The following is an 18,611-nucleotide window of genomic DNA, read 5'->3' as shown; positions in this document are numbered from 1 at the left end:
TAATAGGAAAAACCTATTTCATATTCCACAACCAATACTTTCGACACTCACCTGGCAGCCAAGTTGAAATTTCCTGAAAGTATATTGGCTCTTGGATTAATAACGTCAATCTTTAATATCCGTCCTAGGATGCTAGGATGATAGCGTCGTAGAATAAATGCCACACAAAACAAAACAAAAATCTAAAATAAAATAAGTTTTCAGAAGTTACACTGAATTGCAATTATGAGAAATCCTGAATCTTTCAAACTAATCACAGGAGAAAATAAAAAGATTATTATAATAGCAAACAATTTATATTGTTGTCAAGTTGTTTTCTTGGTAACAATATAATTTTTTCTTCCCTTTTGCTTGGGTGGAATTTTCCATTTGTTTTTTCCCCCTTTGGTACTAAATTCAACTTAACAAAATTCTGCAAACCTACGGGAACAAATGTATTTGAAGTTTTCTATTTCTAATTAGCTACAGCTAAATTATTTAGCAATGAAATTAATATGTTGCCCCATTCCATTAAAATAGAGATGAAGTAGCATGAAGGGGATTTTTTAAAAATTGATTCTTCCATTATCTATACAACTGTTTTTGAAAGAAATCTTGACTGTTCCTCCTGCAAGAACTTCATTAATGACAGAAATCAGCACAACTTAGAAAAACGAGTTTTCTATTTATTTAAAAATAGGTTTGTTACTACATTGCAGTGACAGTAATTCTTACACTTACATTCTAGTTTGTATAAAAGGATTCCAAGTATTATTCATCAAAACCAACATAAGTGTTTCACATAACAATAAAAGTTTCAATCAATATATATACAAAAAGAAAGGGCACTGTTCATCCAGGTGAGAGACTGCACTTTATAGTATAATTAAGGAAATTTCTAGGGGAAATTAACTTTGAAAAAACCTAAAGGTATTATAAAACGTATCTGGGATTTACATATTGTACAAAACAAGTATAGCTTTAAATGTGTCAGTTTTAAAACTAAATGTTCCAAGACAACTTCCTTATATTGTACTACTTTATATATTTCACATTTTAAGTGATGAAAGTTTTATTTAAAAATAAAAGTCATGTGAACTGATTATTCAGATTTAACTTATTTTTCAGATTTTTGCAGTGATGGTCCAAAAATGTAACAAATAATGTGACAACTTGTTTCTTTAGGTGTATGTCTGATACGTACATGTTAAATGCCATCTGTGCAAGTGTACAAATTCTGTGCAAATATTTCATAAGTAATTTCTAGAGCATTTTGTCAACAATTCATTTTCTATCACAGCAGTTTCTTGATGTGTTTAACTGCATTTTAAAAAGGTATTTTTTAAAACTCAGTATCTCCTATCTATGCAAAATAAGTCATTGGTTAATTTATTTTTGTTTAACAGAAATAATTCCTAAAATTATACATTTTTAGAAAGAGATTTGGGGCTTGGTTTTTGTAATTCCACAAATAATGCCATTAGTGTCTTCACTCCACCCTATCTCTTTTATATTTTTAAAAATCTATATTGAGTTGAATCCCATCATATCCCTACAGAAATGTAGACTCTTCTGCTAGTGGGAACTGTTATGAAACTTACATAACAGACAAATTCAATACCTTAGTTGCCCTTGCACAACAAAAACCACTAATAAACCACATAAGCACTTTCAGAGTTTACGATAAAGTTAGATTTTATCTTTCAACCTTTCTGAAATTAAAGTTCTCTCTTCAAAGAGCTCTGAACAACTGAAAACAAAAACATGAAAGATGTTTTTCTATAGCCAATTGTAACTACAAATTGTGTAAAGATAACACCTTAAAAATGCAAGACCAGTGATTTATATTAGAAATGATATTCAGACTTAGCCATCATATATGAAATGTACATATTTTTAAAATATAAACATTTGTACATTATTTACAGTAGAAACTGAGCAGCCCTTTTATCAGATGAATCCTTAGGTCCAATTATATGAAGTGCAAGATTAACAGATACATGAAAACGTAGAATAAAAGCCCGATCCAGTCGGTTCCTGTTACATCTATGCAGCATTCCCACAACTGAACTGTTCACCTGTGGGGGTTTTGCAGATGGCGGGGATAGGTCAAAGCATACTCCTCTGTATGCCTCTTGACGCAAACTAGAAATGCAAAGTGGACTGAATTGTGCCCTAAACCTTCATTAGATATAGTAAATCAAGGGGAAGAGGGTTTATGTCAGAGCAGAGGGGACAATCTTCAGCTCCCTGGGACCAACTCTCTTTAGAGAAAGCAAAACTCAGGACCCTCCGATGGGTCCTTTGTAAAGTTATTTAAGATTATTAAAGCTTGTGTAACTGAAATCCTAAATTGGTACTTCAAGAACATTTGTATTATAGCATATGACAGATCTGTTTGTGTGCACACATATACACGCCCATTTAAAAACTGATATGTAATACATGTAGCATGACTTGTAGAATGTTTGACAAAGATAAAGTAATATTCACTGATAAAATTGATAATATGGTACAAATTGTAGTATCGATTGCTCTTAGGTGCAAATGTACCTTAGAACAATCAATTCAATATAGGAAGACAATTCTTTCTACGCTTCATTACTTCTCACTAACAAAAATGATCATTGTTCAATATCCACTATTAGGCTGGTTGTTATTATAACTGCGGGAAACAAAACTCAAGCCTGCTAGTTTTATTATTAAATTTGGAATTTTTCAATTTTTAAAGTTAAAAACCTATTTTGCAATGAATGTGGAATACCTTTCTATCAGACCACAGCATATTAACCATAGCTAACAATGAAATAATGAAGTAGCTAGCATTTTGAAACTAATGGTCCATGCTGTATCAGAATCCTTTTTTAGGTTATATTAAACATTTGCTTTTATTACTGCCAAGTTTGTAAGATAATAATTTGTATAGTATCCATAAGTACCAAGAGGTGATATGTACATAAATATTTTATGCAAATATGCCAAGAAATATATTTTCCTAAAGATAGCATAATATAATCTATAACACATTTTATTATAGATCATCACAAATTACCGAACCATGAATTATTGCTTATCTATGTGCTAAATGAAAATCATTTTTGTTGGTACAGCAAGAATCTTGTAAATCAATCAAACCAAATCAATTAAAGAAATTGAAGTCAAGTCACGCTTAATCTTATTTAAAAGAGAAAGTAGCATAGCTACAGTGTTATAGATACTATTTTTTGAAGAAAATTCCCAAATAATATTAGAAAAAAGATAAGGACAGTAGGGCCTCTTAGTACTACAATAAATTCTTCAGGAAAAAGGAAAGTGTTACAAATAAGACTTTCAATTTTTGTCATTTGTAAAAAAATTACTTTTCAGGTCCTGTAATGGTCATGTATATTATTCTTTCTCCCAAAATTATACCAACATACATAAACATGCCAAGTGGGAAATGATAAATGCAGTAAGACTACAACAATAAGTTCCTATTTGGTTTGAACTTTCTATTATACGCCATTATGGATAATATCAGAAAATCAGATAATTTAAATTTCTAAATCTAAAATGGATAATTTAAATCAATGTTTTCATTGTAAGCTGTAAAATGAATTGTCTTTGTACACAACTTGTCATGCTTTCATGGTTAATGCCTCCAAATGTTACCAAGAATACACATTTTGTTTTGTTTTTTAAAAAACGTAGTAGAAAAGTCCATTCCCCTTAAAAATCAGTATTAAAATATGCATGTGCGATTCTTTAAAATATTAAAGAAAATAAATATACAAAGAGACCTGTGCCAGTATAATATGAAGAGTCCCCAAAACATCACAATGTGGAAATATGAAGTGCTATGGAACTTTTTAAAAATGCCATATGATAATGACATTACTTTTTAAGTTAGGGAAACAAGTTCTTACATGATGCATATTTCTAATTCTTATAAATATGGTTAGCTTAAAAGAATGTAGAAAAAAATATGCTTCTAGGTTTCTGTGGTTAAACCAAATATATATTTTAAAATTGGGTTGCCACATAATTGGCTGAGGTTCAGAATGAATATTAGATATATTTGCAATCCAAGCAATGAACTTTCCTGCATCTGTGCTGAACTCTATTCAATTGAAATTTCCTTTGCACAGATTTGGCTGTGGTGACTAAAACTACCTACAATTCTTCAACTGTGTGTAAGATCAAGTAGCTGATCAATACCACAATCTTTGGTAGTGCCAATAATCTATTTGGAGGAATGAAAACACTGAATTCGGTGAAAACATAGAAGCCTAGATTCAGATCCTTACTCTTCAAACTGTACTGTCAAAATTGATCATACCAAGCATCTTTGGAACAGGCAACACACTGCTGTACAGCTGCATTTTTAGATAATGTATTTCCAAATAAAACCAAACAAAATTAAATTGCCATCTTTTGCACATCTCCCATTTCCTGCAAGAATGTTAAAGTAAAAGTGTGGTTACATTTTTGTACCATACAACTGTTTTACTCTGTTATTTTTAAATGGACTATGATTTTAAACAATAAAAATTGTATTAAGGTTTTAAAAGGGATAAAATAAGTAAATGTACCATAAACAAATAAATAACTGTTTTTTCCGTAGCAGTACATACAGCAATACATTCCCCTAAGTCATACAGTCATCATTTACAATAGACAACTTAAGATTACAAAAGATGCACAAAATAATAGAATACAAGGCACAATCATAAAGTGGGATTTTCCTTTAAGATGGATATATTGACTCATGTCAGCTTGGTTTAAGTATACTGTAAAAAGTGCAGAAAAACAATGTGCAATGAGAACACTGTATAAAATATGATTGCATAAAAAGTGATTTGGCCTTTTTATCTTTAATAATGAAAAACAACCAATCTTCCCCTTAAAGTCTGACATTTAAATTTTTTAATATTCTAGAGCAATCTAAAAAATCCTGAAAGAAAATTATACCTGGGTAATTTAATTTTATGTGCTCGTGTATATACTCAATATATACATACACATCAACTTCTTTTGAAAATAATTTGTCAGTTTAACACAATTCATAGAAGCAATCGATCTGATCATAACATAAACATCAGAGTCTCACACTTTTCCTGCAGCTCAACTGAACCCTTTAATCAAATTATATTTTGTTTCAATATCTGTCAAAAGAGTCTACCAGTGCATACCAGTAGAGGTAATATTCCAGAATAATGTATACTTTGAACAAGGAGTGATAAATATAATTGAAAATATCATGTTGCACTCATACTAAAAGTTTTTTTTTTCTATTCTGTTTCTCAGTCTTTGGCACAATAAACAGAGATATATGATTGGTACAAGAATGAAGGTCTGAAAAATTAGACGTATTAGTCAAACTTTTTCCAATGTGGATATATATATATATATATATTTATCTATATATCTATATATGTGATCTCTCTCTCTCTCTGGCAGAACTTAGATAAAATGATCTGCCCTGTGTTTGTATAAAACTGTGCCCAATCACTATTGAATAAGTAGTACCTAATTAGCAAATTTGGTAATTTTGTTCTCTATGGCATTTAGTGCCATACTCTTATCATTTTGCAAATACAGTTTCTCTACAATCTATACAAATGTACTGTACCTTGCTCATTCAAAAATAGGAGTTCTGTTCTCAATCTTTACAGTAAAAATTCTACTTTTCAAATAGAGGTTTATGTACTGCTCAAAATTACAGTAACATTTCTGGAAATCAAGAATTGTATTTATACCAACTGAACATACTGAATTGAAATGCATAACCTATTCGGAGAACAATAAATAGCAGTTGTTTAAAATACATACTTCTTTCAAGAAATTTTCAGTTTATTTTTGCTATATTTTATCATATTAGAACATATTCTCATCTGTAAATAGCAGCAGAAAGCAGATACCCTTAGGTCTAGGAATTTCTTAACTGTACCTATTTATTAGCATTTTTAAATGCCAAAATTACCAACCAATCAGATTAGCCTTTGCTTTTTCAGTCAACTTTCGGACTCTGCCTCTGCTAGATGTTCCAAAAGTCAAAGAAGTGTCCTCAAACAACAGTTGTCTTTGTTCTTCTTCTGAATCATCTTCATTGTAAAAGGCTGTCCTCCTACCTTGGTTTCTAGTTCTCATATGAGGTTCAGAATCTTTACATTCCTCAGTCTCTTCTTCAATAGGCTCATCTGTCTTTTTCCTCCTGCTTCTTGTCTGAATCTTAGGATCAGGAGAAAAAGTAAGTTCAAATTCTGGCTGATCTTCCTGTAGTTTTCTTTTAGGTTTTCTCCCACCACGCCCTTTTCTTTGTAACAAGTCTTCCTTCACATTGTTTTCAGAGACAGAATTGCATGCAGTAGAAACAGAGGCTTCTTCCATTATCAAATCTTTCGTAGTCTGGTTTCTGTGCTCCTCTGAATGTTTCTGTTCAGCAAGTAACAGAGTTTTTGGTTTTCTCCCTCTTTTCTTGTGCACCACTTCACACGTATTGTTGGTCTCAATCTTGGGTTTCCGTCCAGGACCCCTCTTAAATACAGGTTTTGAAGATTGCTCCCCATGTCCATTTACTTGGATGCTTCCCAAGGCCAAAGCCATTGCATTATTCTTGCAATCTGATATAACAACAAAGCAATTGTGTAAGTAACTCATAGCAGCCATTTTAACTGCACAGACAACTTTCAAAACCTTAAATTAAATTTACAGGTTAAAATGCTGAATTGGAGCGATCAACCTGCTGAACTCCAAATGTAGGCAGTCTCAGTTTCACAGCATACGTATTATCAAATGCATTCATTACTTTTTACTAATGTGATCTATTTTCCAACATCATATGCCACAGACTAATTATAGCAAATGCAGCCCCCTTGAGGGATGTGAGAATTGTGAGAAAGACCTGTATCTCACAGAAAAGAAAAGAGGGAGGATATTCAATGAGGTAGAGGCAGATATCTGGTTCTCTGAAGAGGAATTGCATCAGGACACAAATGGCAGTGTGACCCTGGATGTCTTGGTGGCCCTTTGATATCACTGATCATAGCAAAGGCTTGGGAGAGGAAAGCATGATTTTGTAGAGTTCGCTTTTCTGGTCAGGTTCTTGCTGCATTTTGTTACTATATTTTTAACAGATGTTATTGATCTTACAAATAAACAATAAACAAACCAATACAATTCAAACAAACTTACCCTGTGGATTGACCATAGCTGATTTTGGTTTACGTTTAATTTGTTTATCTTTTTCTAAATTTTCTCTTGCAGTATTATTCCTAGTGTTATGGATATAATTGGCTTGATTAGGGACTGGTAAAACATTCTGGTTCTTGGAATGTTTGGTAGAATTTTCTAGTACTGTTAGACAAAAAAAGAGGGTAAGTTTTTATTAGAATCTAATGCGTATCTGCTCACTAATAAAATTAATGTTTTCAATATGGAATATATATATAAAGTGCATGCGAAGCAAGATGCTATTTTACTTGCTCGTCCTCTTTTCGTAAGTTTTACTAAAGCTTTACTCTTTACACAATTACTCTTTTATTATCTTTTTGTATTGTTATAGAATGTAGTATTTGGATCCAAAATGAGCAAAGGTGCTTCAGATCTAGCATTCTTGCTGTATCTGTCCTGAGCTAACACAGTAACTGTGCAGATTCAGGAAATTATTCGAGTTCAGGAAATATTACGGAGGCAGAGGCAGAGTGTTACTGCCCCCTTAATCCAAAGGTACAAGCTCAGGAAAATACCCCCTTTAAAAAACTAACAATGAATATGCAGTGAGGGTGCCCATTAAGAAATAATTAGTAACAACAGCAACAATAGGTCTAATGTAGACAAACAAATGTCCCAACCAAAACTATTTAAAAAGTTCTTGATAAGCTCCTCTAAGAAAGTTACCATTTCCAAGCAAAACTCCCTTGTAACTGAACATCATGAATACGACCCTACACTACAGATTCTGATTCTATAATGGAAATCATGGTAAGGCAAATTTAGAATTAAAATTATTTTATCAATTAGTTCACCTGTTTTCCCTGATGTAGCGGCACTATTAGGCTTCAAAGTTACAGGCTTTCCACCTGAAGAAGTAGAAGGTTGTTCATTGGTAGTTGTTTCGGTTATTGCCCTAGTACTTCTTGTTCGAACCAAACTCGCAGAGTCAACAACTTTCCCATTCATCTGAGCTGCTATGTTTCTCAATAAAGTTGGACGTGCAGGCGCAGAAGAAGAAGGTGTAGTGGCGAGGTCAGCTTTCAGCTGCGGTTTTATTAATCTTCGTTTCCTATCCGGACTAAAAATAGATGACAAGTCCAATAACTGATGCTATTTTATAGAGTAAAATAAAAACAATATTTATTAATAGTAATAATATGCTTTGGTCATCAACCAATTTAATCCATGAGTAATTCCAGTGGAGATTTAATTCAGATGTGGTCTACTTTCCTCTCTCCTTTTGGTTTCCCTAGAATTCAAAATGCTCTCAAATATCCAAAAAGCTCAAATCCTAAGCAAATAAAGAAGTACACAATATCCGGCTTAGAGTTAAGTTTGTCGCTCCCCCCTTGCCCCCCCCAAACCCTATCCTAACTGGATAGTTGGAAGATATTGGAAGATAGCTAATTAAAAAGAATCATCTCCACTGTCGTTCCATCTCTAGAATGCTCCATCCTGGAATATAATTCACAACTTAAAATGTTAAACTTTCCATCATAAGGCCTTTTATTCCATCATAAGGCCTTTATGCTGAGATTGAACATATTTTTTATCACTTGGGACAATTTCAGAATAATTCCATCTTCTCACTGAACTCTTACCACTCAAATATCTTAAAATATATTTACGATAGTGTTCTGTATTTTGAGCTTTTGCCTAGTCAATGGTCAGAAATGCTAGTTATGACATGAAAGTCTAGTAATTAAGGCATCAGGCTAGAAACCAAGAAACTGTGAGTTCTAGTCCCACCTTAGGCATGAAAGCCGACTGGTTGACTTTGATCCAATCATTCTCTCTCAGCCCAACTCACCTCACAGGGTTGTTGTGGGGAAAACAGGAGGAAGAAAGAATATTAGGTGTGTTCACTGTCTTTATATTATTTTTTATAAGTTATTAATAAAAATAATAAAGACAGAATAAAAAATAAATACATAATAATTGCCCCTCAAAAATCTCTACTATTATAGTGGTGCCTAAATAAATAGAAAGGGAGCTAGACCTGAATCTACTCAAGGAAGTAAATTGGCATCACACTTTTTACACAATATATAAGGCTTATAGAAAGTAGTATTAAAATACTGATACAACTCAAATACAATTGAAAGAACTGTTATCATACCTTGATGCAGCACTACTTGAAAGAGAACTGCTTCTACTTCTTTTACTCCTTTTCTTTTGAATTGTGCTTCTTTTATGAAAGCGTAAGGCAGATTTGTAGTCTGATAAAATTGAAGTAATGTGCTCCTCAAAGAAAGCAGACAGGCGTAGGCTCATACTATAAATCTATTTTAAAAATTAAACAAGTAATGATGATATAAATCTTGAATGGATGCATAAAATGTTAATTACTGCCTACAAAATTTATTTATAATTGATGAGTGTGCGCGCACACACACACACACACACACAGACCAAATGGGTATATTTATCCCTGGAAAATTCTCCAGAGTTCAAGAGATTCTTGTTACTTCCTGCCCCAAACTTCCATGAACATAGCAAAAGAGGCTGATGTTATTAATATCACGTGACATCCTCAAGAGACCCCTACAAACATCATTACATTTCAATACAATATATGCTGTCAGAATGTTTTCAGTGCTGAAAAATGTGGGCTAGAAATTTCATAAATAAAACACACACACACTAAGCCTTGCCCTATTTTCTAATTTAACTGTTTATATTTGTCAGTGCCACATTAAATACTAGCACACTAAAATAAATGAAAAAATCTACAGTATTCCAGTATATAGAATAATTTTGTATAAAACATTTAATGTAAAATGATTCAGGTAGACATTAATAATTGCAATATGTTTCAAGGTCAAAACAGTCTCACCCTTAACTGTCCTACTAAAACTCCAAGAAAGTGTTCAAACTTCATTCTGACAGTGCCAGAAGAAGCCAAGAATGACCATTCTGACCTATTTTACAGTTGCAGTAACTCGTTCGACTTTGGATAAATTTTTGACAGATTTAACCGTCACCTAAGATCAAAACAGAGCATTTCAGGGCCTTAACATTTCAATGTGAAACATTTCTGCATACTTCAATATTTTGACTTAAACACTTTCTGGAGTGTGCTAAAAATTAAGCTAATAAAACAAAAACTCTTGCCCACATTAGAAAATGAAGGGAAGGAAGTTAACTATCTATTTTTAAATCTCTTCTGTTTGCCCATTATTCATCTCTAAACAATCATAAATTCACACCATCAAGAAAAAAGTAAAAATGCTTCCTCTCCTTCTATTAATATGGTCTCTACGCTTTTCACATTTGGTAAGGGACTACCCATGCTTCTTCTGAAAGTAAAACTCTGGCAGTTTTTCATAGTACTATGTTCATCAATAGTTAATGAAAAGACTGATGATAATTCAGCTTCTGACTCAATCTCCAAAAAACCCAACTCTACAATTTCCCCATTTTATCTGTGTAAAATTTTACCTCCACAATCTTTAGTATCATTGCACGTGTCATCCAAATCTTTGCAAAACGAAATATCAGAGATTTAAAGAGAGACAGATTTTTAAGTTAGTTGATGGTAATGCTCTGCATTATTTTCTATGAGATTTGGTATGCTTCATCCCTTGCCTTTACCTTTTTGCAATATTTTCCCTGTGCTAAATTATTATGAAAGGAAGTTTTATTTTTCCAAATCTTGCTCTAGAACCATTTATCAAGTCAAATCCAAAATGGATTGTAGAACCTCTCTATACTTCTATTAGCCATATCAAATATAACCAATATAATTAACGTTCAGAGGAGTAAACACATCCCATGGTGCAATATTAAAACATTTTAGATGTAAAATGTGAAACCATACTCTTGATCTTTTGCATGGTGTATAAACTTTGGAATTGCTGAAGATCAGTCTGACATCTTTACACAGCTCCATTGGCGATTCATAATTTCCTGCTTCCAACGTTTCTCGCACTGTTGCAAAATCCATTGGTGTATCAATAATGTCTCTGTAATCCTTTTAAAAAGCACAAATGTCAATAATCAGTATCAACAATAAGACTATAAGAATAGTACAACAGTACTGTTATTGTAAAAGCTTTGTAAAAATTATAAATCTTTAACCAAACCATGCAAGTCCAAGAGCAAAATCCACATGTAAATACCTAATTTTTAAATATTTGTTAATTACTTTAAAAGTAGGATAGCCATTCTTTTTTACTTCAATTTTTTTAAGACAAATATTTCAGTATAATGCTAGCTTTTTTCAATACTTACTGGATACTCAATAAGATCCACTGGTTGGCGAAAAGGTTCAGAATCTTCACACTGAAAAATCAGATTTAACAATTCCTGACACTGTCTCTTCCATGCCTGAATATCATATGACTGAGCTCTGTTACGCAGCCTTCTTTTTGGCTGATGATCCTGTAATGGGAATTTCAAACAGCTTTTATTATGTTTTTGTTACCATCTTTTATTACATCTTGCCTTGCTGAGATTCCAACTTATAATTACCAAGTTATCATGTAACAATTAGTTTTATAATTATTAAATACACAAATATGAGATATGAAAAGACATAGATGCACAGATGGGGAATAGGAAGGCATGTCATGCAGACTCAAAATCTGAACTGACTCAACCAATTAAATCAGAAGAGATTTGATTTAGCCTAAAATTAATTCAGCCTTATTTATAGTTTTACTAACCCTCTCCATGTGATGTGAACTATTTATTAGACAATTAACTGTTCCTTCTGAATGACACAAATTCTGTGGGGATACCATAAAAATATGTCTTTGAGTTTCAGACATCGAGTGTGTGAAAATTATGGTACTGATTTAGCACATAATTTTTCTTTAACGAGACGGTCTCAGAACCTCCTTCGTAGCATTGACTGAGACAGCTTGGTCATGACTACAAAGTACTTTTAAGTAGCTCCATATCAGATATGGGCATAGGGTAGAATATATTTATTAAATTTATATGACCCATCTTATTCTGAAAAGTGACTCTGGCAAACTGTTTTAAGAATTATGCTTTTAAACATTTTATCAAAGGATTAGATGACAGCATCCGGGGATGATTATTAAATCCACAGATGACACAACACTGGGAGGACCAAATTAATACCCTACAATAGAAAGAGAACATAAAAAAAAAACAGCCTGAATACTAGGCTAAAATAGGAAGAATGCTCTTGCATTTGGGGAGAAAAGAAATCAAAGGCAGAAATAAAGTATAGCGGGGCTGGCTGAAAGGCTTTGTGTGAGCCTGCCTGAGGAGAGGGAAGCTTGGACAACGTTCTGCCGGTTTTGGGCGCCGGGAAGGAAAGAAAAGGGAGGAAAGAAAGGGGGTGTGGGTGGTTGCAGTTGCTGTTGTCAGGCAGAGACCAGGTGAAGCCAAAGAGGGATTTGAGGTTTTAGCTGATCCCTTTCTCAGAAGGAGAGGGAAGGAGAGAGTGAGAGAGAGTGAAAATTTTATTGCTTCTTTCTTGGGGTGGGGGGTGATATCCTCAGCGGAGGCAAGAGAAAGAGTGAGGAGAGAGAAAGTTGCTGGGTTTGCTAAATTCAGTTTTTAACAATAAATGAAAGGGGGGAGGGGTTTTGACATCAACAAGACCTGAGACTGCGAACGATGACAGAAGAGAAGGAGAGGCTGGTCACTATTGCTTTGGAGACCAGTGGCCATCCGAACTTTGATTACTGTTATTTGTGCAAAAGACACTTTATTAACACCTTGAGAGGGTAGCTGCAGAGCGCGACGGAGGGGAGCAGGGCTGTGAGGGCCTTGGCTTTGGCGGCCTCTGAGGGGGTAACGCTACAAAAGGATAGACAGTAGTACATGGTAGTTGAACATGAACCAAAAGTATGAGCCAAAAGTTTTGCTATGGAAAAAGCTATTTTGGGTTGTATTAAAGAAGCACAGGGTCCATATTACAAACTGCCCCACTGTCCCATTCCTTAGTTATGTCCCTCTTAAGATAATTATGTCAAGTTCTGCAGAAAAAAGACATCAGTACACCTGAGCAAGTTTATGAAGAAACTAGAAACCAAATCCTAGGAAGGATGATTAAAGGAACTGAATAATGTTTAGTCTAGAGAAGACAGAAAGATGCATATTATTTTCTGTTGCCCCAGAGGACAGGACCAGAACTAATGGATTGATACTACAGGCAATTGATTCAGGTTAGATATCAGAAAAATAACTTGACTGTAAGAATTATCAACCAGTGGAATAGGTTGCCTTCCTGGGCACCTTCAAAAAGCATTATCAAAAGCAAGGGCAGCAACCTCAGAAAAAAAGAACCATTTGGATTTCTGAAAATATCTTAAATGCTAATAGGATAATATAATAGAATCTCGAAAGCCTATTAAAATAACTCTCCTACACAACCAATAGCTAGTGTAATTAAGAGAGAGTTACTTTTGGGTCTCTGGTTATTGGGCACTTGATACTAGTTCACACTTCTACCCTCCCCTGGATTCATGAATCTTGTTGCCTCTTCTATGTCCCCAAGCTCTGTTTCACTAGGCAGAAGCTGGATAGCCATCTTTTTAAATGCCTTTGTGGAAGTCACACTGAGCAAGGATTAACTTCTGAGGTTACTTCTAATACTATTATCTTCTGTGCTCTTGGTACATAAAACTAGTTAAATGAGATATGGAATGGGTGGATTATTTGTGCTATGTGAACAGAGTTCTACCATGTCAAAATTTTATTTTATTCATTACATTTTTATGCTGCTCATCTCCCCTACAAGGTGACTCTGGGCAGCTTAGAGGTTATAAATGCACATTATCAAATCAGAAATACAGATTTAAAACAAAAGTTACCTTCCTCTTTCTAGTGGAAGTTCCTGGCATGTCAGCATCTTTCTCTTCTTCCTTTGGGCAACAAAATATCCATTATATGATGTAGAAATACTCAGCTTTGAAAAATATTTCACTTTGATACAACCTTATAGTTCCTTCTTAAATTTGTATCTAAGAAATACGTGCTTCTGCATTTTTATTGAGTGGTAAAACATACATGGCAACTGCACAACCCATTGATTGTAATCCAATTATTTTTGTCCAATGACAAAAATGCAACAGAATCTCATCTCTCCTCCTATCCATCCTTCCATCCATGTGATGGTGGGTAAATAGATGTCACATGTTTTTGGAGAGAAAATATCAATGCACAATACAATTCTGTTTGTCTATCACTGGGCACAGACCACATTTTACTACAGTTGGTTCTACTAGATTCAGCATTTCTCTCTTCTGTGTGTATATGATGTCAGTACTACAAAAGTACAAATTATACAATCCATTTTTCAAAGCTTAACCAAAAGGGAAAAATAAATAAATAAAAGCAGAACAAAAAAAGCAAAGCAAAACAAAATAAGGGAATGCCTTACTAAACTTTCAGCATGTGGATTCTGGAAACTAGTTTATGGATAAAAATAACACGAATCTTTGGTACTACTCTAGTTTTCGTTATACCTTCATAAAGAATCATAAAGCAGTAATTCATCTGCAGTGACTGACTATGTGAAAATAATACTATGACTATGAAAACTGCAGCATCATAAACATTCAGAAGGTTTCTTCCAATTATAATCATATATAAACAATCTCAATATTAACTCTGGGATTCTACAGGGCCAATTTTTAAAAAAGTACATGACAAATTAAAGCCATTTCTGAGTTTAAAGCGTCTGTTTGTTTTTTTTTTTAAACTATTTAAAATATGTATAGACAATGTCAATGACCTATTATAAAATCAACTATTATTTTAACATTTGAGATTTTTACAAATAAATAAAATGAGTTTGCAGATAGAACCCCTAAGGCTTACATACTTGGAGATGTAATGCAGGTTTTACCAAATTACACCTTATCAACCAGCTTATGTAGCAACACAAGTTGCAATGGTTCCAAAAAGCATAACTTTGGGACTAAGATGCACATTTACAACCTTTGCGACTTCTGTCACATGTTCACCACTGCAGTCAGCTCATACACAATGTCCTGTGCCTGACCCATTTTTTTCTTTTCTCCCCACCTTGTAGAAATTGTTTAGACAAGTGACCTATTCCTGAGCTGCTTTTCTCCCCAGCACTTCTCTAAAAGGTGCTAACTGCAAGTTAACAAGCTCAGCTCTATAACTTTAACCAGCCACCTCACTGCTACTGCTTGTAAGATTTTAATCATGTCACAGCTTTGGCTTTTGTTTGCCTAGTAAGGGGGGGTGGAGTGGGGGTGAGCTAGACAGACAGTTTCCTTTCTATGTGTATTTCTCATTGTGGCCTGCTTACTCCTTATAATCGCTTCGTCTTCGATTAATATAAATACAAACATTAATTCCCTTCTTGCTAATTGTCCAAGCACTGGAGTGAGCATTCCATACAGCACGGTAATGGAGAGAAAGGAAAGCTGAAGTAAAATCCTTAGCACAGTTGTGGTCATGTGATTTTCTGTCTCAATCGTAGTCCCTAAACTACCTGTACCAGTGGTGGGATTCAGCCAGTTCGCACCACTTTGGCAGAACCAGTAGCTAATTTTTTGTTGCCCAGGCCTGGAATGGACTTCCAGAAGCGGCATCCACACAGAGAACCAGTTGTTCACATATTTGAATCCCACCACTGACCTGTACCCAGATTTGGCACAGCCATACATGGGCGTAAGGACTGGACATACATGAAATTACTAACAAGTATTTATAAAGGACAAATAACTGGCATTCATATCTAAAGATGTATTCCCAATATAGATTTTATACTGCATTAAAATTCTGTTGTGTAGGTTGTTGTCTAAGGTTTTCTATTTTATTTCTATTGCCAGTATTAATTTTACGTTGCATTATTGGGCTGAAAAACAGGATAGATTATACAATATTGAAACAAAATCACCACTTTATTTAAAAATGTATTGCATGTTAAATTAGCTTACCTCTTCTGAATCAGACAAGACCTTTTTCTTCATGGCATTATAGAGTGGGATTATATCATAACAGGCCTGATCCCTGTTCAAAACAAACACTATACATTAATGAACTTATCTGCATCCGCTACTTTATATTTTTCTACTCCAGTATACTACAGCATTAAAAAAAATCTATATATTTAAAAAACCTGATACATAACTGTTAAATAGGAGGTTAATATACCTGCAGAAGGGCACTGGTTGAGTTTGTACATAATAACCAAAAGATTCAGCCAAAGGAAAGAAATCAAGTCATGTTTTTTTAAAAAAAAGTGTAATTGAGAGGTAGGTACTAAAAATTATTATAAATAAATGAACAAAGCAGTCCTTCCAAGAGATATGATACAATAAGTAACGCTGAATAAAGAAAAACAGGGCAAGCATGAAAGGTTCCAGTAGCAAGACACTTCTAATAATGTTGCCAAAATGCTAGAGTAACTTGGAATAATCTTTAGCAGTATTTACTTAGCAAATGTGAATAGTAGCAATATTTGTCTCTGACAAATACTAAAAATAAACTGGTCTTTTTCATAATCCCTTTTAACAAGGGATTATGAAAAAGGATAGGGATAGAGGTCTCATGGAAACATATACATTCATTCCTGGATTTAGGAAAGAATGGTGAGAGAAGTATTTTAATTCATATGAAAACCCAGAAATTAATTCATTAGCATCTAATAATTCCTTACATCCCAAAGTACATGGATCATAATATGCATAACTCAGTGAGCTGAAGGATTTGAGGCTTTCAGAAGAAGGGATAATAAGGGAGGCAGTTACAGCAACTGCAATGGCTGCAGTGCAGCAGTAAAAGATGAACTTATTCCATTCAGTTGTAGAAAACGTGTGACATTCACTAATTCAAGCAGCTCAAGAAATGCTTCATTAGGCAGCATTTTCATCCTTCACCTGAGTTGGTGCTATTCATCCATGTGATGGATAGTATATTAAACAAGAGTGCAAAGAGTAATAATCATTATGTATCTGGGATACAGTGATGGTTTCAGAAAATTGTGCTTTAAGAGCAGGAAGAACAGTAGTGTAGATTCTGTGTGTCTTGATGAGTTAAGGGCCTGTGCTATACCAAAACTCTGAATCTGCTGAGCATAAGAAATTCAGTGAAGAATTTGTAACAGAACACTAACCTATAACATCGTGTAGACAAAACATACTATTATAGCAATTCATACTAGATTTCTCAGTCCAAAGATGTGATCCAATTCAGTCTGTATCCATTCAGTGGTGATGATGCAAGTGGAATAATTTGTAGTCTTGGTTATTAATTCTGGACAAAACTAATTATTTGATTCTACTAAGAATATTAAAGAGTCATGGGAGTTTCTGAATAAAGAGTATCTATCCCTTTCCTCTAATATTGAAGGAAAAGGGACATTTCTTGAGGCTCTAAATTTCACTGTGAGACAAATCTGGAGCAGAGAAACCTTTGATTAAGGCCTGGTGTGAATTATCTCAGTTTACCTGTCTGCAACTGTTTCAAGTGCTAATACACACAAGGTATTCACCAGCATAGTTAGTGCATTCTTTCCTTTGTAAACATATTATAAACTATAAATACGTAAAATATACATCTCACTCACAAATTAAAAATGCTAAATTATATTAAAATTTGTTCTCTGAACTTTCTTAACTTACTTCATGAAGTGCAGCAAGAGATCTGTGACAAACTTGGCAGACTTGACAATAGGACTTCCTGGTTCATTGAATGTCCGTGTATTATATTCTATATACCTAACTTCCCACATAAGGGTAGAAAGTCGCCTTTGAAATTAAAAAAAACCCACAGTATTACTATACACTTGAAATTTTTACATTATTGTAACTTTAAGACACAATTTTAGTTACCCATGATACAAATGTTTAATAAATTATTTTGTTTCCCTTTAATTACCAAAAACCTAGAATACAGCTACAGATTTATTTATATATTACAAAAACTAGGAAATCCAAGTAAAATGTAGCTCTTTTTTTTGAGTTATATTGTTTCATAGTGTTTTTACCCCCTGGGACATACGCAATCATTACATAGTCCCTAAAATATAAAATACAATTTGAAAATAAAAAGATTGCAAGAAAAATTTGCACTGGAAAGACCATAAAGCTAATGTCTGGCAAACTAAGAACATTTCCTATCTGAAGTGCCAGCACTAAAAATGTTCTCCTCGGTAGCCAGAAGAAGAAAATATATATGCAAATATAAATAGCTTCAAGTGTTCTTGAATACTATTGGTTAAAATTCATGAAGTGCTTTAAAGGGAACACTTCAAAAGTTGATATAAAACAGTTTTCTGAAAATACTGTTATTACAGGTCTCTTGGGTAGATAACATTAGGTTGCTAAATACAGTTACAGAACAAAGCTTTCACTGCCTATGTTTTCATTTAATCAATTATTTTTTATCAACAGACTTAATTTAAAAAAACATTGTTTACCATTTAGTAAAATATTCGTTACTAAAGATTAAGACAAAAACCAGTTTCAAGATAATAA

General features: G+C 33.6%; 1 protein-coding gene across 1 annotated transcript in view; it reads right to left on the bottom strand.

Annotated features, from left to right (window-relative positions):
- Positions 1-4,375: 4,375 nt before the first annotated feature.
- PHIP (pleckstrin homology domain interacting protein) overlaps positions 4,376-18,611 on the bottom strand; it is a 75,347-nt gene continuing 61,111 nt past the window's right edge. Inside the window, exons 28-36 of the mRNA XM_015821736.1 lie at positions 17,757-17,882; positions 16,071-16,143; positions 13,968-14,018; positions 11,407-11,556; positions 10,994-11,146; positions 9,293-9,456; positions 7,986-8,251; positions 7,153-7,314; positions 4,376-6,581 (exon numbers count right to left, since the gene is read on the bottom strand). Of these exons, the coding sequence (XP_015677222.1) occupies positions 5,938-6,581; positions 7,153-7,314; positions 7,986-8,251; positions 9,293-9,456; positions 10,994-11,146; positions 11,407-11,556; positions 13,968-14,018; positions 16,071-16,143; positions 17,757-17,882 (1,789 nt within the window). The 3' untranslated portion in view covers positions 4,376-5,937. The remainder of the gene's footprint in view (positions 6,582-7,152; positions 7,315-7,985; positions 8,252-9,292; positions 9,457-10,993; positions 11,147-11,406; positions 11,557-13,967; positions 14,019-16,070; positions 16,144-17,756; positions 17,883-18,611) is intronic.

Source organism: Protobothrops mucrosquamatus, unplaced genomic scaffold (assembly GCF_001527695.2).
Source record: "Protobothrops mucrosquamatus isolate PMUCROS unplaced genomic scaffold, P.Mucros_1.0 scaffold1394, whole genome shotgun sequence".
NCBI classification, from domain to species: Eukaryota; Metazoa; Chordata; class Lepidosauria; order Squamata; family Viperidae; genus Protobothrops; species Protobothrops mucrosquamatus.
This window is presented reverse-complemented; position numbering and strand designations above follow the sequence as displayed.